Here is a 24,135-nt window from a genome sequence, read left to right as displayed (position 1 = left end):
GACACGGACGCCGGAGTCACTTAGCTCTGCAGCCTCCTTTGTGGGGGACATGTTTGCAGCCAGTTTTCAGCCCGGCTCGATACCTCTGTGAAATGTGTGGTGGGAGGCAGGAAGGCCTTCACTCCAGAGAACAACAGAAGGCGGCCGGCCCTGGACAAGGAGGAACAGGCCCTCTTCACCCAATGGCCAGCTTCCGCTCTGGGGACGAGAGGCGAGAGCGCGGACCCACGGCTTCTCCCGAGGATCAGAACACAATGCCTGGGAAATATTCCACACCTTCAGAGGCCAGAAAAAGAAGGCGACCGATTCAGAAACAAAGCCACCGGCTCTCAAAGAAAGTCTGTCTCGAGCAAAACTCAAATTTGCTCTCGAGGGCCGACAGTCAGTGGGAGATCCCGAGGCAATTCCCACCCACTTCTGCCCTCGTCCCCACAGCACCCACGAGGGAGCGGCTCCTGACAGAGGCCCATAGAAAATGGTCTCCCAGAGGAGTCAGACCCTTTACTTCCAAAGGTTTTCCAAATGAAAAAACTATTTTTAGGTTGTCTTCCTAAGGAAAGAAAGCTTCTAAAAATTATTCCATGTATTCAATCCTCTCTCCTCCTCCCACATGATGACTGGTGTTGCCCTGGTAACTTTACATGGTAAATGTGTTGCTTTCCCTAACTTTGTATTAAATGTGGATTGAATCTGGGTTATTTCGTTTCCGCCGAGTGTAATCAGTGTGACTTTGGGCAAGTCATTAAGCCCCTGTGAGCCTATTTCCTCATCCCTCAGATGGGAAGGGGCATTGCCTTCCTACTGCTGTAAAGGTTTTAAAGATTTCCTAAGAAGGCAGGGGAGAAGATCTGGAAAGAATCTAGATAAACGAAAAGTGTTCCTAAGACTATCTAAAGGAAACCAGGCCAGTCTCTCATTTGGACCCTGATTAAACAACAATAAATATCGCCTATAAGTTTTTATTTCAGCTAAAGTTAGAAAAAGGCTCACCCTAAATGGCCCAACTGACCCATTCTACTGGTTATGGCTCATCCGGGCGTAAAGACCCCGGAGTGAGAGAACCCCTAGAGGAGGGAAAATGGGAAAAAAGAGGCGGGTACAATACCCCATACTAAGTGGGGCAAAGGGGCCATTCATAAAAAGCTCTGAATTCCCCCAATAAGGATCTCTCTCTAATAAATGCTTTAATGAAAAGAGTAGAGAAATCGGGAAGCAAAACCAAAGTGCTCTAAAAGTAAAAAATGCAGTGAGGCACTTTCCTGGCAACTGACTGCTTTCAGTGGAAAGAATTCGGCATGATCTTGGCTTTCCAATTTTCCTCCATCTTAAGGCCCAGGAAAGGTCTGGCCCAAACCAGGAAGACGTCTCTTCTTCTCCCAGCCTGGTGCCCCTGAGGTCTCTGCTGCCCACTCCCGGCTCGGGTCCCTGCCACTCTCCGCAGTTGGCACCAGACCGAGCTCTCCATCCTCCTGGCCCTGGTTCTGCCTAAACCAAACCTGTCTTGTCTCCCGTTTTCTCAGAGCCTGGTTCACAGAAGCTCTGAATGGGGTACACGAATCCAGGGGTTCAGGAGCAGTGATTCCTCAGTGACGTGTGGCCCCTCCCCAGCGACAGAGCTGCATGGGAGAGGAAGCTTCCAGGAAATACGATCCCTTAAGCCAAAGGAAGGACTCCAGCTGCGAAGCTGAGCCTAAGGCAACTCTGTGAGGGAGATCTGTGCAGGAGAGCAACCTGTGATTGGTATTAGCGGGTCAACTGTGCCCATCGTTCTGTCCTAAAAGGAGTCCAAAGCTGGCATTTTCTCTTCCCTGGCCCAAGTGAACAATAACCCGGGTCTACATTCTGGCTCTTGACAAGGATTTAAAAGACAAACAAGCCCTGCCACGTATTCACAGCCCTGTGAAGGGATGCTCCCAACCACTCTGAACAAGAGGAGTGCCAAGGAGACAGCTCTGGGATCTACCTCCTCGCCTGCACGCTGGCAGGGATGACCAGAATGTGACGGCCCGTGTTGGAGGGCTGGGGGAGGACAGCCACAAACCTTGTCATTGTCACTGAAATGCTGAAACCATTTTGGAAAGCAATTTGGGATCCGTAAATAGTCACTAGAATGTCTGCCCTCTGAACTACAGATCCATCCCTGGGTTGGGCAGGGAGTTCATGGACAGACACCACAGATTTATGGCAGCACTTTTGGGGAGCAAAGAGCTGGCAACGAAGGGGAAGCCCATGTCCTAGGAATGGCCAAGCGCATCCTGGCCTCTACGTAGGGGGACTCTTCCTGAACCCCAACAAACGAGGCGTGGGACGAATACAGAGAGTGATGGGAGTGGAGGGCCCAGGGAGGCAGCAGAGCCAGGGAAGGACACGTCCCAGGAAGAAGGAGCTCCTGAGAACCAAAGGAAAGGTAATGGAACGATTGGGACCACACAAGATGCTAAGAGGAGGCAGGAGGCCTTCCTTGGCATAGCAGTCTGCTGGGTGAGCTTCTGCTCCCTTCTCCCAACACGCCTCTTCACCCTGCAGGTGGCTCTTGGGGAGGAACACTGGGGATAGGTAGGGGCAAAGAAACAGACAATGGCGATCCAAGCTCATCTTTAACAAAACAAAACAAAGCAAACCTGTGTCTCTGTTGAACAAATCCTCCTGGAACAAAAATCCTTTTAAACAAGGGAGCAGGCCTGGGAGAAGTTTCATTTACCTTACTTGGCTAAGGGGCAAAGAGACAGAAGTATGTCTGAAGCACCAGGGTTCAAGGAAACAACACTCTCTTTAAACAAAGTCTAGTCATCCAGGACTGGCTTGTTCTAGGAGGCAGCAAGGTGGGCCAGGAGTCAGGTGGACCTGAGTTCAAATCCAGCCTCAGACACTTTCTAGCATCTCCCTGGGCATGGCTTACATGGCCTGCCTCCATTTTCTCATCCATAAAGTGAGACTAATAATAGCACCTACTCACAGAGTGGTCGTGAGGGAATTTGTGGGACTTCCTGGAGACTCGGAACACCTTCCAACCCTCCCTTTCTCCCCAAGAAGTAAAAAAGGAAAGGCGTCCTTTGGCGAGCCAGCAGAGGAGAAAACACATACAAGAACGCATGTCCAGGTTATGATTATGGCTTATGATGCTAAAAACAAGGAAGTGAGCTTTTGGTGTGGAGATACCTTGAGCTGCCCCGCAGCCCAGCGGTTCTTGGCCATGTCATAGAAGTAGAGGTCATTGAAGAAGTCACCCTCGATGCTCTCCTCCTCCTCCTCGTCACGCACCCCACCGAACAGCAGTGTGCGGCCACCAGGAGCCGCAGCCACTGAGAACCCGGACCTGGGAGGCGGCTTCACTCCGGAGGGGCTGCTGCGCGTCCATGTCCATTTGTCTGTTCAGGGAAGAGCAGAGATGCCTGGAGTCACACAAAGTCACACAAAGAAGGAAAAATGGGATCCCAAGTCACTCGGCCTGCTTGTCTGAGGCACAAAATAATTCATATTAAGAGAAAACATGAGAGTTCGTTTATTTGGCTGCCAAGAGTCACTACCTCACCGGGGAAGCTGGGTAAGAAAGCAGGCCAACAGGGCGGCTCAGTGGAGAGTTAGCCAGGCTGGAGTCGGGAGGTCCCGGGTTCAAACCTGGCCTCAGACAGACATTTCCCAATTGTGTGACTCTGGGCAAATCACAGAATCCCCATGGCCTATCCCTGAACACTCTTCTGTCTTAAGAGTTACCACGAGGGAGGAAATGGGTGAAAGCCGGTACGTTCTTTACTGAATTATAAATTCTTAAAGTTAGACACACACGAGGAAATACGGACATATTTACAAATCACTCAAGAAACTCAAGAGACTCCTCGGGCCTACAAATGAAATCAGAAGATTGTGATCACAGTCTGAATTTAATTTTTTCCATTAATTTTTTTTTTTGTAAAAACCAATGAATCAACAAGAATTTATTAAGGGCCTCCTCTGTGCTAAGCGTTGGGGATATGGAGTAAAAAGCAAAATCAATCCTTGCCCTCAAAGGGCTCAGAATCTAACAGGAGATAAAATGGGCCCCTCAGAAGAGAGGCACGAGGGACAAATGGCGAAATAAAAAGGATGATGACACCGATGGCCCCACAGACGTCCGGAGACAGGAGGCGTAGCTTCCAGGTAACAGATTAGCTGGCATATGTGCCGTGTGTGTGTGTGTGTGTGTGTGTGTGTGTGTGTGTATGTGTGTAATAGACATACAAAATGTGTGTACATCTTTAAGATCTGCCGAGGGCTTTATATCATTTAATCCTCTTCATAATCCTCTGGGGCAAGTGCTATTATTGATCATTCATTTTATATTTAAGGAAATGAAGACTTACCCAGGGTCACAGAGCTAGGAAGTGTCTGGGGCAGGAGTTGAACTCAGTTCTTCCTGGCTTTGGGTTCCAATAAATGATGGATCTTAACTTAAAGTTCATTTAAGTCTAAACTTCAAATGTATCAGGGATATCCGCTAAAATAATTTAATTGCTCTAAATATCTCAATGCCTGAAATGCTCTTCTAGTGGATCTCCATTGGCTGGTTCAATGTCCTATAAATCCATGAGCTGAGAAACAAGCCATCCTTCCCATCCTTTCCCACCCTTCCCTTCTAGCTTCCACGATGAAGGCAAAAGCAATTCCAGGTACTTAAAAAAAAAAACAGCCCTCCCCTTCTGTCTTAGAATCAATACTGTGTATTAGCTCCAACGCATAAGCAATGGGGGTGAAGTGACTTGACTGGGGTCACACAGCTAGAAGTGTCTGAGGCCAGATTTGAACCCAGGACCCTTCATGGGGACTTCAGAGCCAAGCCAGGAAAAAGCATCTGTCCGTCCCACATAATTAACCTCAGCAGACAGAGCTGTGCCATTTTTCCCGGGAGGGTCTGACATCACAAAATGAACCCTTTCCACTTGCCAAAGTCTTTTGTGGCATTAAAGTCGCATCTATTTGCGAAATATAGTATTAAAATGTCGCTCACTGATCTCTGATTCACGACACGTTCCCTTGCTGGAGGCTCCCCTTTGGGCCCAGCATGGGGCCCCTTGGAAATCCCTCAAGGCCATCTCATGACTGAGTGGGAGCAGGCCGGGGTGGCCCAGGGTTACGGTACCTCCTTCCTTGCCTTCCTCGCACTTCAGCAGGAACATGTCGGAGTGCAGCGTGCCTCGGTCAACATCCTTCTTCACTCTCTGCAAAAGAAAATGGGACAGTCTGGTGACTGGCTGCCCTCTGCACAGTAACATCCCATCGAGGGCATCTCCAGAAGACGAAGGCGGTCTGGGGGCCAGGCTTGGAGTCAGGGGGACCTCATCATGAGTTCAAATCCAGCCTGAGACGCTTAGTCCGGAGGCGAGTCGCTTCACCCCGTCAGCCTCCCTTCCTTCTCTGTAAAAATGAGCTGGAGAAGGCGAGGACAAGCCATTCCATCGTTTACACCAGGAAAACCCTCAACGGGGCCTTGAAGAGTCGAACTAAGAAGGACTCAACCATGAGAAGGAGTTCTAAAAATTTTCTCTAGGTTATAGACCTCTGGGAGAGTTGGGGGAAGACAAGGAACCCCTTCTCAAAAACATGTTGGTTTTGGATTCATGATTATTAAGGAAATGCTAAATATAGGTTAGGGAAAATAAAAAGGTAATTTTTTTCCTCTCCAAATTCATGCCCTTTCTGAAATCTTTCCATGGTCCCTTAGACTAAGAGGATAGACTCGGAGATGGAAGGATCTTAGCGTCATCTGTTGGTTTGGCAGAAAGGGAAACCGAGTCTAAGAAGAATGAAGTGACCTGCACTAAGTTCTTTCAGGTCTTAAGGGGTGGGACTGGAGTCTGAATCAAAGTTTCTGACTCTCCACCAAGCACTCCTCCTGCTATGGACCTTCCTGCCTAAACTAAATGACTAACTAGTAACTGAATCATTCGCTCGTACTAGTTAACTACGTGATGGCCTCCAGCAGCCCCAGCGATCCTCACGGATATGGAAGAAGACGGCGCCACAAGGAGCCGTCCGGAATGCTGGGCCTCCTTTCCCGGAGGCCTCTCCTAGCGCCTCTCCAGGGGAGCCCGGTGTCCCCATCCTTTGTCTTCCAGGCTAGCGCAGTAGGTCATAAAAGCGATCATCACTTCTGTGCCCTGGACTTTGAGCTCATTATCTCAAATTAATGTATATGACCGACAACTCATTTTCTTAATTAAGAATGGAGAGGGGGAAAAGTGAAGAGGAAAAAACCCAACAGCTCTGATTACCATATGTTCAAGCTTAAAATATCTTCCTCCTGCCCTCCCTCCCTCTCCCTGGAGCTCCCCACAAAGGCTTTCACCAAACATGCTCGATCAGAAGGTGGCACCACTCAATACCACCACCAAAGGGAATTAAAAAAACAATTGTTTTAACTCTCATTGAAAGTATATGCATCCAAATAAATGAGAACCAAAAAAAGAACAAAAGTAAAAAAAAACAGCAATGAATAGGAAATAAATGCCCAAATGAAGCCAATCATAGAAAAACAAAAACAAAAAAGTAAGCAATTAAGCAAAGTCGCACACACACAAATCATTGCAAAGGATCATCCTACAACCACTCTTTGGTTCCCCACTGAAGGAGATAAGGAGGGAAGCTATGACACTGTCCATTCCATCACTTTCCTTCAGGTCCAGCTCTGGCTTATGCAAAACTGCTATCATCCTATAAATAAGACATTCCTCCAGAACTGGTTTTTTCTTTTTTAATATAATATAATTGTAATTATGTTATATTAATAATAATTATAATATCCTTAGTTTTCTTTGTAATCTTTTGTATTTTATTTTATGTCTTTAGGGATCTATAGGATGCACCAGGGTTCCATAACACATAAGACAAGTTAAGACACCTCATTATAAATGGAGATTCAGCTTAGTGGGCAAAGAAGCAGGTTAATACTTCATCTAACACCTGGCAGCTAAATAAAAATAGTTAATAATTTAATTAAAATAATAATGTAAAAATAATCTCACTTTCCAATGTCCAAGTGACAAAGGGGCAGAGCCCAAATGGTGGCTTAGCAGCAAAAGCTGAAACTGGTCTGAGAATCCACTGTCTGAGTTATTCTGGAACTGAGGTAAAAGCAAGCCCAGATGGCTCTAAGCCTTCTTGCTTTGCCTCTCACGAGGGGGCGCCTGTTGCTTGACCCTCTGCAGACACCACCAATCTTCGGTTTAATATCAGTCATAGTAGCAGCATTCGTGGAGAAGATGCCCAGACAGGGGCGCCAGGCGTCTCGGGGGCTGCTCCTGGAGGCAGGAAGATCGGAGTACCAATGGAGCCTCAGATCCTGGCCAAGTCCCTTAACCCTATCAGTAAAACGGGGATGATAACGGCAGCACCTCTCTCCCAGGACCCTTGTGAAGCTCAGTCAGCGCAGTGCCCAACACACAGCTGCCAGCCGCTTCGAGCATGTTGTAGATTCCTCATGCCTGTGGGGGCCAACGTCGGAGAGGCATGCCAAGCAGTACAGCTTTTAGGAATGTCTCCTTTTCAATAATGATAACTGGCATTTATAGAATGCTTTAAGATGCATATAACATGTTATGTGTATTAACTTGGCAAAGATGACAAAAATGGAATCAGTCTGTACTGGAGGGGTTGGAAACTTGGGCATGATATTGCCAGTAAGTATAAACAGTACAAGCATTTTGGAAAGGAGTTTGAAATTCTACAGGCAAATTCACTAAAATCCACTCTTTTATCTAGAGATTCTACCCCAAAGAGGCCACTGATAAGAAGAAATTCCCTAAATATACAAAAATGTTTAAGGCAGGACTAATAGCAAAGAACTGAAAACAAAGCAGATGCCCATCGCTTGGAGAATGATGATCACATGATGATGTGAGTGTGGTGGGATAGTGCTGTGGCCTAAGACATGGCAAATATGCTAAAAATGGAGAAGCACTGAAGGACTTACACAGTGACACAAAGTGAAATAAACAAGTGACCTCAACAAGAGAAATGGAAAGAACAATATTAGTAAAACAATTGAAAATGAATGTTCCAAAATTAAAAATAAGTTTGGTCCCAAGAAGAAGGTTGGGGAAAAAACCACCATGGGTGTACAATACTATATATTATTAAATTTTAAAAGTTTGACTGGTTTTGCTGATTCTCTTCCTCCTTTCTATTTTTTATTTTTTGCATTTAAAAATTAAAAGTCTTTGTTACAAGGCATGGTTATCTGGGAGGGGATGGAAGGGAAATACAAGAAAACAGGGACAGAAACTAATTAAATTTTTTTCCAAACCCTTCTCTTCTGTCTTAGAATCAATACTAATACTAATACTAATACTAATACTAATACTAATACTAATACTAATACTAATACTAATACTAACACTAATACTAATACTAATTGATTTCAAAGCAGAAGAGTGGCAAGGGCTAGGTAACTGGGGTTAAGTGACCTGTGATAGTTCGCTCTATCCACTGGGTCACCTAGTCACCTCTCCACCCAAATCATTTTTAAAAAAGTTCACCTCCTTTTAAACCAGAACATTAAATTATAACCCTCTTTTCTGAGGAAGTTTTGAGTCACGTAGGCCTAAAGCTTGGTTAGCTCAGTGCTTTGATTCGGTTTGAAAGACCAAAACAGTGGCATCAGAAGGACTGAGGAATGAATGAGAAGAAAACCAGAAACCACACAGCCCTCCAATTCCTCCAGAACCACCATTATAGTATTATTTAGAAGTGCTACAAAAGTCTTAAATCAGCCACACCCACAGCCAGAAATAAGAAAAATACATCTCAAAGGCAAAGTTGATTTTTAAAAATTATCTGTCATTTTAGATTATCCAGGTCACAACTTCCTTCCATTGTAGTTCAGTTGTTTTCCAATTCTGTCTTAATTGTTACTTTATTTGGGTTTTTCTTGTTAGATACTGGAGGAGTTTGCCATTTCCTGCTCCAGCTCATTTTACAGAGGAGGAAACTGAAGCAAATAGGCTTCAGTGACTTGCCCTGGATCACACAGCTAGTGTCTGAGGCCAGATTTAAATTTAGGAAGATGAGTCTTCCTGACTCCAGGCCCGGAGCCCTACCCACTGTGCCACCTAGCTGCCCTAAGGATGACGATAGGAGGCCAATGGGACGTGGAAGCAAGTAGCTATGTCCATCAGGCTGTTATCAATCCAAGGGCAGGGCAGAAGAATGAGTTAAGATTGAGGCTGAATGGGCAGCTTAGGGAGTCGTACACATAAAGACCATTGAATCCAGGGGAGCTCAACTCCCCAAAGGAGAGAAGGTACCAAAAGAAGGCCCAGGGGAGCCCTTTGGGGGATACCTCGACTTAAAAGAGTAAAGACAGATGATGAATTCATAAAAGACTGAAAGAGTCAAATTAAAAAGTGGTTTAATGTCAACAAAAACAGTGCTACAGAAGCCAACAAAGAAGAATGTCCAAGAAAAAGGGGGATCAACAGAGAAGTCAAGAAGATACCTGAGAAAAGGCATCTTTTTGCTCCCAGAAACTCTTTTCTTCTCAGCTGCTACTGTAGTCTTAGAAGCCAAGGCAAGGCCCAGAAGAGCAGCCGTGGGAAGGCTGCCTCTTCCTCTTGGGCCAGTAGGCTGCGGAGCATGAAAAAAGGAACCACCAGAACTGGAGAGAGGGCAGGTTTCCCCACATGCTGGATAGAAAGAGTGTGGGAAGAGACCCAAGAAGCAGAATCTGTGAACAATCAAGTGGGAGTTCAAAGAACCAAAGGAGGCCAGGGAGAAATAGCAAAGGAGAGTATTCTCAACTCACCAGACCTAAGACATGGGCCAGGCCACGGAGACATGGGAATGCTCCAGCCATGGCGGGGAGAAGGATCGAGTGACCCAGGCCCTCACCTTACATATTTTGATTATGTTGAACATTGCGATAATGGTGTGAAAGTCCATGGATTGTCAAACACTGGAGAGCTCAGACTAGAGGAATGGTAAGATTTTGGCCAGGCAAAGATGTCAATGAAAACTTGGCCTGGTGCCCACGACTAAGCCTCACCTCAAGATGGTGGAAGAGGGCCAATGTCTGGAGCATGTAATCCGCTTCTGGATCTCGGGGGCCTGAGATACTTGATACTTTTGGGACTCCGGTGGCTGCAGATGATCATTTTGGTGCTCAAGACCTCAGGGCACCAGGTCTATACCTTCCTTCCAAGAGAGTAAGGGATGAAGCATGGCCAGGAGAAACCCCACGCCAGGTACCTCAGCCCTTGGATGAGTCTGTCACCACGTCCTTCCTAGAAGCTTTTCTGGTTTGGCTGGACCTGCCCAGCCTTCAAGATCCTCCATGCCAGAGGACTCTGGTAGAAGCACTCTCAGCAGATAGTGACTAATGCTATGTACGGTGGTAATTCTCTGCCCAGATGCAAAATAAAGCAGGAAAAAAAAAAACAAGAAATGTTGCTTTCCTGGATCCAGCTTTCTAAGTGCCCATTAAATTAATATATATAAAAAATTAAAGCAACTCTCAGGAAAATATTGTATACTAACTGTTTGTTCTACAATTTGATGAGGGAAAATGCTCTAGTTGCTATAAATCTGAACTGTGAGTGGGAGAAGAAAGTGTGGGTGCAGATCCAAAGCAGAGTGGGGGTGGGAGAGGAGGGGGCAGAGGACAAGAGAGACAAATCTGCCAGCAGCACAGCTGTTTGCCACAGAGCGCTCAACAAAGGGGGGCGGGGAAAACCATACGGAGCCCGAAGTGTGGAGCCGAGGGCTGTCAGCTCTCCTGTCATGTGGGCTCTGGAGAAAGAACGCTTATCATTCCTACCAACAACGCCAGGTTAGGGGAAGCCGACCCAAGAGGTCCCACTCACATGGGCTTTACCGATGTTTAAAAAGACAATTCCAGTCTAGACTGACAGCCTAGAGTCATCCTTTTAGGTATTCAAGAAGAAGAAACTACTTTAAAACAATTCAGAAGCACCTCCACACGGCCACATGTTGTGAGGATAACAAGGATGACAACATCCTGGCTGGAAGGACACACAGTCCCATGTCAGAAGAACCTTCCTGCTTTCTTTCAAGTTCGTCAGTCCTACTGCTCTTCCTCCAGTAATACTCCTATTCACTAGATTCTAGGTTATCTTTATTGGTCAGTATTTTTGAGAGCAGTTATTTTGTTTTCATATTATCCAGACTTGGTTTCCCTAAGTTGGAGCAGTATAATAGAACATTTCCATTCCATTCTGTTCTTTCTTTTTTAAAAATCCTTACCTTCTCTCTTAGAATTGATACTGTGTATTGGTTCCAAAGCAGAAGAGCAATAAGGGTTAGGCAACAGGGGTTAAGTGGCTCACCACATTTAGGAAGCATCTGAGGCCAGATCTCAACACAAGACCCCTCCTCTTTAGTCCTGGCTCTCAATCTACTAAGCCACCTAGTTGCCTCCTCCATTCTTTCAAGCAAGAGATCTGGAGTGGGGTTTAAAGGCTGACATGCTACCTAACGCCAATATGACCTTTGTCATGTCACTTAATTCCCCAGGCATCTGTTTCTCCAGATAGAAAAGGATGCTTGGGACTAATGACCACCAAGATGACTTCCAGCTCTAATGTGAAGCAAGATGAATGAGCACTGGGCATTCACAGCAAGGCTTCTACCTTGACAAACAGGATGGGACTTCTCTGCATTCCCAACCTTGCTTCCCCCACTACCCCTCCATGGTGCCTTGCAATGACTTCTAGATGGTTTCTACCAGGGAGGTGCAAGGAGATTAGTCTCCTGACATGTCCCTGGCTTCACTGCGCGGTCTAGTCAGGCACACCACTTGGGTTGCCTAGCAATGCTAAGCTCCTGGTACTTCGCACAGCTAAGGATGCAGCTGCTGCAGCTCCATCTTTTAAAGAGATGAAGTGGGGGGTGGGGGTGGAGGAGAGATGACCAAGGGAAAACTTGCTCTAAGATCAGAAACTCTGACTGGGTTACTGGATTTCTCCAACCAGACTGTACACACAATAGAATGTCGCACCACAGGAACGCGTCATACCAGCACAAAACAGGCCAAGACTAAAAGCTATTAAAATGGGAAACAATGGCAAACCATTTATTTTTCCTGTTATGCTGTTGATTGCTATAAGGGTTTCAGCTGAAATAATCACATAAGCTGGCCAGTTCATGGTCTTTGCTGAAAAAGTAAAATTTCCACTCTATTTTGATAAAGTAAAGAAATATTGAATCTGACAATTACTAATTTTCACCTTAATGGACAAAAGTTAACTTCTGCTTTTCCATAGGCAAGAATTGGCTCCTATTCCTCTCTCTTTCAGTGACTGTCTATGCCTGTTCTCCCTAATAAAAACCTCTCTTTAGAGTATGACCAATTTTCAATGTGTCCCTGTTTCCTATTAGAAATTCGAACTCAAAGTATTATCACTTCACCCAAGAAGGCTATAAATGAACAAAAAGGAATCCCACCTCATTCACTCTAAAAAATGTTCAAGTCCACTTGGAGGTGAGTTCAAGGGATAGACAAGAATCCCTAAAGAGTTCACAGTTCATGCTAAAAATCCAGTATAATCTCCAAGTGTAAATCATCTTTAATTCTTTCTGGGCTTGTTATATGACTGCAAAAACACCAATCTCCAGAATCCCAACTGCAGGGGACTCCAAGTCTTAGAGAGTCATGCAGTCATGCAGTGGATGGAAGCACATTACCAAAGAGGATGTGCATGCACAATGGCGCATGCCTAGGAAGATGGGATGCAAAAAGCCAGCAGGCTAGTGTCATGTACAGAAATAGGTAGAGGAGGAAGAGTGAGTAAGCATCACACGTGGGCTATTCCTGTAGAATATTAAACAGTCTAGAAGGTCTCTAAGGAGGACATGAATAAAAATCACGCAAGACCAAAAAATAAGGATGGACTCAGGGTTACACTCACAAAGGGAACCCCCACAGCTATGGAAATCCAGAGTCCAGAATGATATCTAAAGACTCAGCCATGACAGGAAGTCTGTCTGTTTCCTGGGACCTAGAAAAGATTAAGCCAACCACAGGACAAGAGTCCTTACTTGAGGCTGATGAGATTCTGAAACAAGCTCTGATTCAAAATCAAATCGTGCAACAGAGAACGCTCCTATCGATGGGGTCCTTCGGTTTGTGTTACTGAACTGTAGACAAGGAGGGTAGCCTCGTGCCAAGTGGGTAGCCTTAGGGAACAAGACCCAGGATTCCCGGCTTGTTTTCTGCAGCTTGGACATCAAGTCAGTTCCTCTGGGCCACAGCAATCTGTGTTTTCAACCAGTCGTCGCTTGTCTATCAGCTCGCAAGCTTTGGAGAGTCCAATTTTCTTTTCCTGCTTTTTGACTCAATTGCTGAACCAGGAGCCCCGCTGAAGTAGGATGTTTTGGTGTGCAGTGGCGTTCTGCGTAGGTCTATGTTCAAACAGGAACAAAGCTAAATTTCAGAGGGTGGCACAGTTGTGGCGGCATTCCCCAGGCACATTAGGGTTATCTTCTCCTTTTCCCCATCATGATGTACATGGGGTGAGTGGGGGGAGACAGCCCCAAAACAGAAGCTGGGAGCAGCAGTAGAAAGGCAAGAGGCAGAGGGGATGAGCGTTCAGTCCAAATGTCCAAGATTTTTTTATTAAGTACATCCAATGGGTCAGGCAATGTGCTGAGAGCTCAGAAGGTAAAGAAAGAGAGGCAGAAACACAACCCTGACCTCTCCAAGCTCACAGTCCAGGGCGAAGATGACAGGTAACTGTGTCCATGTGCACATGTCTCAGAAGGGAGCCATTCTCAGCCCTGGAGACAGGGAACAGCCTTCTGGAGAAGGAGGAAGTGAGACGAGTCTAGAAGGAAGCCAGAAGGCAGAGGGAGCAGGGAGACAACCCCAGCACGAGCCCAGAGGCAGGAGACACAATGCCCCATGGCAGAGAGAGCAAAAGGCTAGAGTCCTGGATGCTAGAGTGCCTGGGATAGAGAAAGATCCTGGCTGAAGATACACACTGTATCACCCTAACAAAGCAGTCACCACATCTGTCAACGTGAGCACACACATGCATGCACGCATGCAAATAGTTTATGTTCTTCAGTCATTTCAGTTGTGTCTGAGTCTGTGTGATCCCCATTTGGGGTTTTCTTGGCAAAGATATTGGAGTGGCTTGCCATTTCCTTCTCCAGCTCATCTGACAGATGGAGAAACTGAAGCAAACAGGGTTAAATGACTTGCCCACAGTCACACAGCTATGAAGTGTCTGAAGCCACATTTGAACTCAAGACTTGATTCTACAGATCTGACTCTCCATCCACTGAGTCAAATTAACCCAGTAAAATCTAAATAAATCCAGTCAAATAAAAACTTGTCTTGTTTTTTAACTGTGTCCATAATTTGAAAAGATCTTGCACTCATTTAAGACCTATGACCCAGACTTTACAGATTTTTGGTTTATGCTAGGAGTCGATGTCCAAACATGACAGACAAAAATTCATTGAGGAAACTAGGAACACTCAGGGCCTAATACCATGGCCTGAGAATTGGAAAGAACTGAATCTGAATTCGGTGCCGATCTACCAGATGTTAAAGGGGGCAAGAAAATAATTTCTGAAGGTATTAGACAATAACTCAAGATGCCCAAATGCATGGTCTAAATTTTAGAAGGTCAGATAAACAAGTCAGGAGACATCTGATACCTTTCTTGACTTTGTTATTGAAGCTGTGAAAGTTTATTTAGGCCTAAGCATATTAGATGATACCACCAAAGAACATGTCAAACACCTTTTTGTTAAGAATGCTTTCCCCCAAGTAAGGAAATTTTTCAGTGAAAATTGTCCTGATTGGAAACTCTAGCCTAGATGAACTTAAACAAAAGGCTACATATGTCTTTGCCCAGGAGAAACATAAGATAAATGATGAGAAGGATGCAATAATAGATAGCCTCAAGAAACAACTTAGGGAGGCTAATAGAAAGGCCAATGAAAAGGAGATCAATGAAATTAAGGCAGTGGCTGCATTGAGAGCATCTGAGAGGAAAACTAATAACAACTATAGAGGTACAGTATAGAAGATACCAAGGGCCTAGGAGGTGTTACCTATGCAATAAAGTTGGACATCTCATGAAGGAATGCAGGTTTAGAGGGCAATTTAATAGATAAGAGATTTAATAATAGATACAATGGGTATAATAATAATGATAACTATGGTTAAAGACAGAACAATTGGAATAATGGCAATAATTATGGATTTAATGCACAAAATAGTTTTCAGTGTCAGAATTCTTGTTGTCAGGCTCCCAATATGGCAATAATGCAAGATTATATAAGAACTGGAGAACGACCAAAGTACAGACACGTTGTCCAAGGAAATGGTAATCAGGGTAACCAGAATGGAGGAAAAGCTTCATTTTGAAGGTGTGCCCAAAATTCAGAAGTAATTAATCAAATAAATGAGAATAAAGTGAATATTGATGAAATTGTATGTGTTAAGGATAATGATAATGTGATTATGAATAATGGTAATGGTGCACTTGGTGTTAATAATGATTTAATTGATGGTAATAGTAATTTAATTAATAATGGTGATAATTTGATCAATGTTAATGATAATTTGAATGAAATTTATGATAGTTTAACCAATGTAATCTTAGTGCACATCTACCAACACAGGGTGCAAAATTAGTAGCACTGAAGCAAGCCTATCTTCTAGCTGAAGGTAAAAGGGCAAATATTTATACTTACTCTTGATATGCATTCTCTGTTTGCCATGCAACAGGAAAGATCTGGAAACAATGAGGTTTTATTATTGCATTGGGAAAACCAATAGAGCATGCAGGAATAATAACTGAGTTGTTGGAGGCAATCCAAAAGCCAAAACAGCTGGCAGTAATTCATTGTCGGGGTCATACTCGTGACAGATTCAGTCTCTAAAGGAAATCACAGAGCTGATATAACTGTGAAGTATGCAGCCCAGAATGCTCCAATTTATGTAATGAATTTAACATCTATTGATTCTAATGATCTAGAAAAAGCTTATGTAGCCTCAGATATCCAGAAAAGGAAAGATAAATTTGGAGCTAGGAAAGAACATGGGATATGGGTTACTGATACAGGAAGACCATTATTGCCAAAAGATTTGTATACTTATTTGTGTCAAGCTATTCACACAAAAGGTCATTTTGGTACACAAGCTGTTGTAGATTCCATCAAGAGACAATAGGTTGCACCAGGGATAAGTACTGTTGAAAATAAAATCTGTAATAGTTGTTCAGTCTGCCAAAAGTTCAATCAAAGTGCATTCAGAAAGAAAGATTTGGGTGGTAGGTCTTTAGCATATTGTCCATTTGAGAGTTTGCAGATTGATTATATTTGTATGCCTAAAGCTGGAAGATACAGGTATTGTCTTGTGATAGCTGATAGACTAAGTAGCCTGAAGCTTTTCCATCAAATACCAACACAGCAAGCTTTGTGGTAAAATTACTCAAGGAAATCATTCCTAGGTTCGGTGTACCTTTAACTATAGATTCAGATAAGGGTTCTCATTTTACTCAGGATATCCTTAGAAGAGTCTATGAGAATCTAGGAATAACACCTAAATATCATGTTCCTCATCATCCACAAAGTTTGGGTCAGGTGGAGTGTATGAATAGGGAACTCAAGACTATGGTTGGGAAACTCTGTGCCGAAACTCATCTCAAATGGCCAGATATTCTTTCCATAGCTTTGTTTTACCTACGTACTAGACCAAGAGCAGATCTACATATATCATCCTATGAGATGCTCTTTGGACATGCTCCACTTCAAGTAAAGACTTGTAAGGCTGTTTATACATCACTCTTAGGAGGTGATTGCCAAACTGCTTCATATTTAATTGCTTTACAGCAGAGGCTAAGAGAGTTACAGGATATGGGAGTATTAATTCAATCTGGTCCATTGGATTATTCTCTTCATAATTTTCAACCAGGTGATATGGTCTATGTGAAAAATTTTGCCAAAACATCGGCAAATGGACAAAGCTGGGTAGGTCATTACACAGTTGTATTAGTTTCACCATCTTCTGTAAAGGTATTAGAGATTCATGGTATCATTGTTCTCATATTAAATTAGCACATGATATAGATAATGAAAATGTAGAAATTATTAATAATGAAGAAGAAGAAATTGGGTGAAATTTGAGATCTTCAGTCAATTAAGAGTCTGCAGTCAGAAAGTTCACTAAGGAAAGGACCATTCCAGCGGAAGAGGTCGTTCAGATGGAAGAGGACATGGATGGATGAAGAGGATTCAGGATTGAAGATTAATGGACATTGTACTAAAACTGATGAACTTATAAAACTGAATCGAATAAGGCTTTGTTTCAAAAGAATTTCCAAAGAAGAGGATTAATCATGGACAACTTGGACTAAATGGTTTGAAAGGTTTGGGACAATGTAAATAGTATCATTATATACAACCAACATTGCACATAATATCATCAAGAACTTCAATGGAGAAAAGGAAAATGGAGAGAAGAGAAGATTTCTTTGGAAAAGGAACATCATAAGAAGAAAGGAGATCTGAAGTTTTGGTAGGTATACATCCAACAGTAACATGTTGCAACACAATATAGCAAAGTAACAACATATCAAATCAGATACATATAACATAAACATGTTAGGATATAATGTATTCCTTGTGGAATAAAACAATGTATAAATACTAACAGGATTAGAATTAGTTATAAGTTAGTATATAGCTAGACTAATATACTAATAACTTAAGGATAGTTTAGAATAGTTTAATGAAATAGGAATAGTATAAGATTAGAGGATAAGGTACGTTACAGTGCAAATACAACAAACATAACAAAATTGTATTACATGAAGAACATGTGACATACTACAGATCACATATCACAAAATAATTGTAAACAGATGTGTAAATAAGTGTAAATAGTATGTGTATATTGTAAATTGTATTAGTGTAAGTATTGTATATATGTAAAGGGTACATATGTATATTTGATATGTATGTGTTGTGTATATGTATATCATACATGTATACATTGTGTATATATTGTATGTGCCATATATAAATGTAAATTTTGTGAATAACTTGATACTAATTGAGTTGCAAACATTTAAATGTAATTTGGATAAGTGAGTTTAATGGTTTGTTGGAATTTGATGTAAAACTTATGCAATGTTGTGTTAAAAAAATTTTTCCCCCAATTTATTTGCATTTGGAAAATAAAGATTAGTGAAAATAAACATGTATTTTTTTACCCAAATGTATGGACCCTCAGAATCTGTTCTGTAGAGCCCAGATTAAGAACACCTGCTATGAAAGCCAGGCCAGGAAGAACAATAGTAATAAAAACCTCCCACTTTTCAGGCAAAGTTTAACTTTGAGAAAGAGACAAATGTACTTAATCACATCTATTAAGTAACAGCTGTCTGATGCCAATCAGAGCTCTCTTCCAGGCCAGATCTTCACCTGTATTTTAACAGGATGTATTCTAGGGTGGGCACCACATTTCAGGAAGAAACCTGACTGGGCAGCATGCATCCAGGAGAAAGGAATGGGATGGGGAGGGGACTGGATATGACAGGCACCATCCGTTTAAGGAATTGGCTGAGGAGGGGGCACAGTCACTGTCTCCAACTATTTTCAGGGCTGCCCTGGACAAAAGAAATGAGCCTCGTTCTGCTTGGTCCTAGGAGTGCCGGCTAGAAGCTGCCGACAGGCAGATTTCAGTGTAACATAAGCAAAAGCTCCCAAATAGTTGGAGCTTTTAAAAAGTGCAATGGGTTTCCTCCGAAGGCAAAATGGGCTCCTCCTCCCAGGTGCTTTCCAAATGTAGGGCAGATAAACCCTGTTGGAGGGTGCCAAGAAGGGAGACTTTGTGTTCAAGTGTGGACTGGATTAATTAGCCTCAGAGGTCCTTTTCCTTTGGGAGGTTCTGCAATTTGGGGATTGCCTAAGACAAGCCTTCGATGAAAGGTCTCTGAGGGGCCTGAAGAGATTCATCTCCACCCTCCCTGAGCCCTGATGGAGAGAGGAATATCTACTCTTCAATTAAAAAGTCTCCAAAGAAAAGAGTCCTTGTCAATGTAAGAAAACCAGATCATAATCTTAGTAGTGATCCCAAACACGGCCCTTGAGGGTTGGCTCAGAGTTTTTCTACCATTCTCTCGTTTTGTTCTCACAAGCCCAGGAGGGAGGCTCGATTCCGACCTCGTTAGACAGAGGAGGTAACATAGGCCAGCAGAGAAGAGGCCACTTGCTCAGGGTCCCAGAACCAGGAAGGGTCTTGGGCAGGTTTCAAATTCAGATCTTCCCCATCCAAGTCCAGCATCCCTCCCTCTAGCTAGAGCTGCAAGTGGCCTCACAGCCCCTGGGATTTCAGATCCCAGGGAATCAGGCCTGCAGAGGTTTTCCTCTCTATTAGAAATAATAACTTGATGCCATTAGCCTCCTAGGAACTTTTAACAGTAGAGAGGATAATCTTCAGAAATAAGGGGTCAAGGACAGCATTCCCTGCTTCGCTGCTGGATGGAGACAAGATGGGAGAATGGAAAGTGTGGGGTCCTGGTGGAAGAAGACCAGGGTCCACCCCCAGCTTATGTCCCCTTACTCATCAGGCCCTCAGTTTCCCCATCTGTAAACAGGGGGTTAGACTACATGGCCTGTGAGGGTCCTTCAGGCTCTTGATCCTGGGCCCTGCTTTAGCCTGCAGCAGCGGGCCTCCAGAGGCTTATCTTCAAAACGGACTCATCATTGCTACAGGGAATGTTTGGGCCCATTTCTAGTATTGATTCCAGAAATAAACAAAACTTAAAAAAAACAACAAAAGAAGCTCTCAGCCAAGGCCTTCAGAATGGGCTGTCTCTCCTGTTATGAGGAAGATTACTTAAGTTATCATTTAGGAGGGGGCAGCTGGGTAGCTCAGTGGATTGAGAGCCAGGCCTAGAGACAGGAGGTCCTAGGTTCAAATCCGGTCTCAGATACTTCCCAGCTGTGTGACCCTGGGCAAGTCACTTGACCCCCATTGCCTACCCTTACCAATCTTCCACCTATAAGTCAATACACAGAAGTTAAGGGTTTAAAATTAAAAAAAAAAAAAAAAAAAGTTATCATTTAGGAGACTTAACAGGAAGGGCTGGAGAATTCCACATGGAATGAGGAAGCAAGAAGTGGCTTGCACTCACTGAGAAGGACTTCATGATGGTTGGGACAAGTTGCAACTGACCCTGGGAGACCTCAGAGCTAGTGGAGTTGCACCCTGATTCCCTGGGATCTTGGAGTGTGGAGAAGGTTGGAAGCAGAGGACATCTATCCTGCATGACAGCACTGAGTAGGGATGACCTGTGATCTGGTGGACAGCTTGCAGACTTCCTCTCCCTACTGGGCTACTTTGAATCAACAGTTCTGGAGGAGTTGGTTCCTGGCATCCTGAAACATCTCTGGACTCTACTTTGAGGATTCCCACTCCAGTCCTGTTATTCTCTGGGCCCTGCCTGGCTTAGATTAGTATAGATAAGTCCCTCCCCTGACCCTGTGGTTTGCCCTTAGCTTGTAAGTGTAGAAACCCTTATTCCCATCCTTTATTATTGTTTCCCTCAATTAAACTGTTATAAACTTTTGCCTTTTGTCTGCTGGTTCCATAGGCCCTTGCCTAGGTGGGCTGAGTGACTGTTAGGGCCTAACTGCCATTTCTGTTGAGAGTTACCTCCTAGTAGTTAAACCTGGTCTCCCTACCTTGTTTGGTCCTGTCACTTGTCATTCCTGTCTCCCTCACAACCCATTGTGAACCCACAGATAATATTTAGTTAACTTCCCTGGTAATTCACCATTACACTCCTGACCACCCAGGCCTCCTACCTGTTTAGAGTAGCCCCCGTAGACGATGATGGTGCCCTCGGAGGAGACTGACATCTGGCAGCCAGACCTGGGGCTGGGGCCCGTCCCAGATGGAGAGAGCTTGGCCCACTGGTAGGTGTCCAGGTTAAAGGCATGCACATCATTGTAGTAGAGGTAATCCCTGGTTCAAACAAAGGCAACACCACAGAAACCATTAAGAACTCTGATTAGTCACCAGAAATACCACTGAAAAGTGGCTTGCTGAAGTCTGGAGCTTCAGGATCCTGCCCAAAAGGAAACGCTACACAAGACCCACAGCCTGAGCGAACGCGCTCTACGACTCGAAACACAGCCAGGAACTGGGGAGAACAGAGCAGCGCCAGGACACGGCACGCTGGGACACGGAGCGCCTCCCACAGCCTTCCCTGATGGCAAGGCCCCATCTCTGCTGAGGTCTGCAGGACAAGAATTCAGCCACAACTCACATGAGGCCGGGGCTGGCGCGGCGTTACGCCACGTCTAGTAACCGCACGAAGCAGGGAGCCCATACAGCGAGGGATGACCTGACCTAGAGGGAGGAAGCAGGGGCACAGAGAGAAAGAACGCCAAGCCTTCCTGGGCCACTCAGCCCGGCTCCCCGAAGGGAAGGCTTGGCCTGAGGAAAGGAGGACAATGGCAGGCAGAGGGAACCTATCTATCCCAAGCACGCACAGGGAACCCAGGAAGCTGTCTTTCTTGGGACATGTTTAGCCAAGGAGAAAGCAGGCAGACGGGGCCCTTGCAGGGAGAGGAGCAGAAAAGCTGGAGAGGCCCTGAAGTCAGGCTGTCGGTCTCTCACTTCAATGAGTGCTGAGAGCCCGGCACGGTGGGAAATGCAAGCTTTTATTCTGTATAAAGAGGCAGGGAGGGCTGTCCTGGAGTCAGGAAGACCTGAATTCAAATGTGACCTCACATATAGACTCATTGTTATAAGGATGATATTAGAAAATAAGTATTGTTTTATGAGCTTAGAGATAAGAAATCGAGAAGCTGCTGGAGGAAGAATTGGAGTTTCAAATAGAGCTGAGAGTGTTCATTTCACTGGTGGCAGCTGTAACTGTTATTCTATGACAGTCACATGCTCTTGGTGTGGCATTCCGGGAGTGGCTTCTGGCATTCTACAGAGCCACATGCAGCTGCTTTCTCTCAGGGCTAGAGAAGGTAACATCTTTGCTTCTCTATATCTTGGTCTGAGGGAAAGACTTGAAGGAGGGCTGTGTTTTCTTTTCCAACTTGGGAAACACTATTCATTTATCTGTTACTGTCTATATAGATTGGTTAAACTGTGAAAAGATCAAATAAAACCTGGTCTTTGGTTTGGACTCTGAGTCTGCTAAGACTCAGAGTCCTAACCTGATTCTTGTGGCGACTCAACCAGCTAGCCTTGGTTATCTTTATAATTTAAAGGTAAAATTAAGAGTTAGAGTGGTTAGGTTTATTTAGAACAGTATAAATTTGGTTAGTTAGATCAGGGAGGATTAGCGTAGCCTGTGAACCACAGGAGAAGCAGTTCCTTGCGGGACCTGGGAGTTTATTTGGATGGAGTTAGAATCCCTTAGAATTAGAAATCCTTTCCCCCTTATATATATTTAAATAAAAAGTTTATTTTTTGTAAGAAGAGTCTCTAGCTTTCCTTGCGTCTGGCCCTGAAGGGAAGTTCATCCTTGAGCTTCACTTCATTTACCACTGAAGATACTTTGATAACATCTATCAAAAGTATCTGGGAAACAATTTAACCTTTATTTTCTAGTTCTTTGTCCTTTATTTGGGTGCTCACCTATTATTACTACTTTATTTTTGCATTGTCTGACCCTGGGCAAGTCATTTAACCTTTGTCTGCCTCAGTTTCCTCCACTGTATGTCAGTTGCTCCCCAGTGTTGCTGGATGGGATGAGATGATATTTGCCAAGTGTGTAATAAAGGTTCATTGTCTTATTTTCTTCCTCCATACTTCCAGGTGTATAAGGCCAAATGTAGACTAAGTTTCTTTGTATTTATATCCCCAGCACTAACCCAAGAGCTCCCATCTGGTACCCCGAAAGCCCCTTCCTCCTTCTCCCCATCCTACAAATCATCTTGCTCTGCCTGGCCTCCTCTCCATTCCTGATCTCTAATGCTCCATCTCCTGCCTCGACATCCATTCTCTGGCTGTCCTCAGATGTCCAATGTTCTCCCTCCTCATCTCTGCATTCTGGCTTCCTGGGCTTCCCTCAGGACTCAACTCAAAGTCCTTCTTCAAGAGGCTGCCCAAGGCCTCCACCATGCTAGAGCCTCCCCTGGGGCGGGGTGGCCCCCACCCAATATGTACAAGCCCCACCAGAATGAGCTCCTTGAGGGTATGGACTGGTTCTGCCTCCTTTGTATGCCCAGTGTTTGGCATGGTGCCTGGCACAAAGAAAACACTAAGTAAGTGCCAGATGACTCAACTGTTTGCCTTCTGGGGCCAGCTAAGCACCCACCTCCTCAAAGCCCCAGGCAGGTGAAGGTGACGTGAGCCAGGAGTCAATGTTCCGGCTTCCAATCCTCAGTCCTCCTTCCTAGGCCACTCTGCCTGTCTCTATAAAGAAGATTTCAGATAGAATGCTACAAAGTCACTCTAGTGGAAACAACTGGAGACTTCAAAAATTTTCAGATTCCAGTGCAGCAAAGTGGCTCCATGGATGGAGAGCCGGGCCTGGAGACAGAGGTCCTGGGTTCGAATGTGGCCTCGGATACTTCCTAGCCAGGTGACCCTGGGCAAGTCACTAACCCCCTTTGCCTAGCCCTTACTGCTCTTCTGTCTTGGAAAAATACACAGTATTGATTCTAAGATGAAAGGTAAGGTAAAATAAATAGAGTTAACCGTTTTTAGCTCATTACAGCTCAAAATTGACAGTTCAGAATTCTGAATTAAATTTTTCACGAGATCCCTCTTAACTAACTAGCTAACAACTTAATTCTCACCTCGACATTCTGATGTCGTGTGACTATCTAAAAGATGAAATGGAGACACACAAAGATGTCTACCCGGCACAATGTCCTGGCTGTCACCTGGGAAGGAAGCCCCCAGAGCCTGCAGACTGACAGGTCAACACGGGAGCAGCCGTGCCCAAGGCCTGCGTACGTGGCTACACCTAGTGCAGGAGGGGCCTCAGGGATGTCAATGACAGGCTGTGTGAATTACCATCTGCTTCGGGAGCGTCAGGGACACGCCTCCCCGCCCCCCACCTCCGGCACTGTGTCAGTTTCCCTCCAGGCGCCCGGGTGCAGAGGCCCCCCTAGGCCCCCCACCCTGGAGGTCCCTCAGGAAGGACCAGCAAC

The 24,135-nt window shown here is 44.6% G+C and overlaps 1 protein-coding gene across 2 annotated transcripts in view; it reads right to left on the bottom strand.

Moving 5' to 3' along the window:
- Positions 1 to 24,135, bottom strand: part of KLHDC4 (kelch domain containing 4) — an 89,023-nt gene that overhangs the window by 5,226 nt on the left and 59,662 nt on the right. For both annotated transcript variants that reach the window (XM_044663191.1, XM_044663192.1), the window contains exons 7-9: positions 20,818 to 20,977; positions 5,117 to 5,195; positions 3,160 to 3,368 (exon numbers count right to left, since the gene is read on the bottom strand). In XM_044663191.1, the coding sequence (XP_044519126.1) occupies positions 3,160 to 3,368; positions 5,117 to 5,195; positions 20,818 to 20,977 (448 nt within the window). The remainder of the gene's footprint in view (positions 1 to 3,159; positions 3,369 to 5,116; positions 5,196 to 20,817; positions 20,978 to 24,135) is intronic.

The sequence above is a fragment of the Gracilinanus agilis genome, chromosome 2, assembly GCF_016433145.1.
Source record: "Gracilinanus agilis isolate LMUSP501 chromosome 2, AgileGrace, whole genome shotgun sequence".
NCBI classification, from domain to species: domain Eukaryota; kingdom Metazoa; phylum Chordata; class Mammalia; order Didelphimorphia; family Didelphidae; genus Gracilinanus; species Gracilinanus agilis.
Note: the sequence above shows the minus strand (reverse complement) of the source record. Positions and strands in the feature narration are given on the sequence as shown.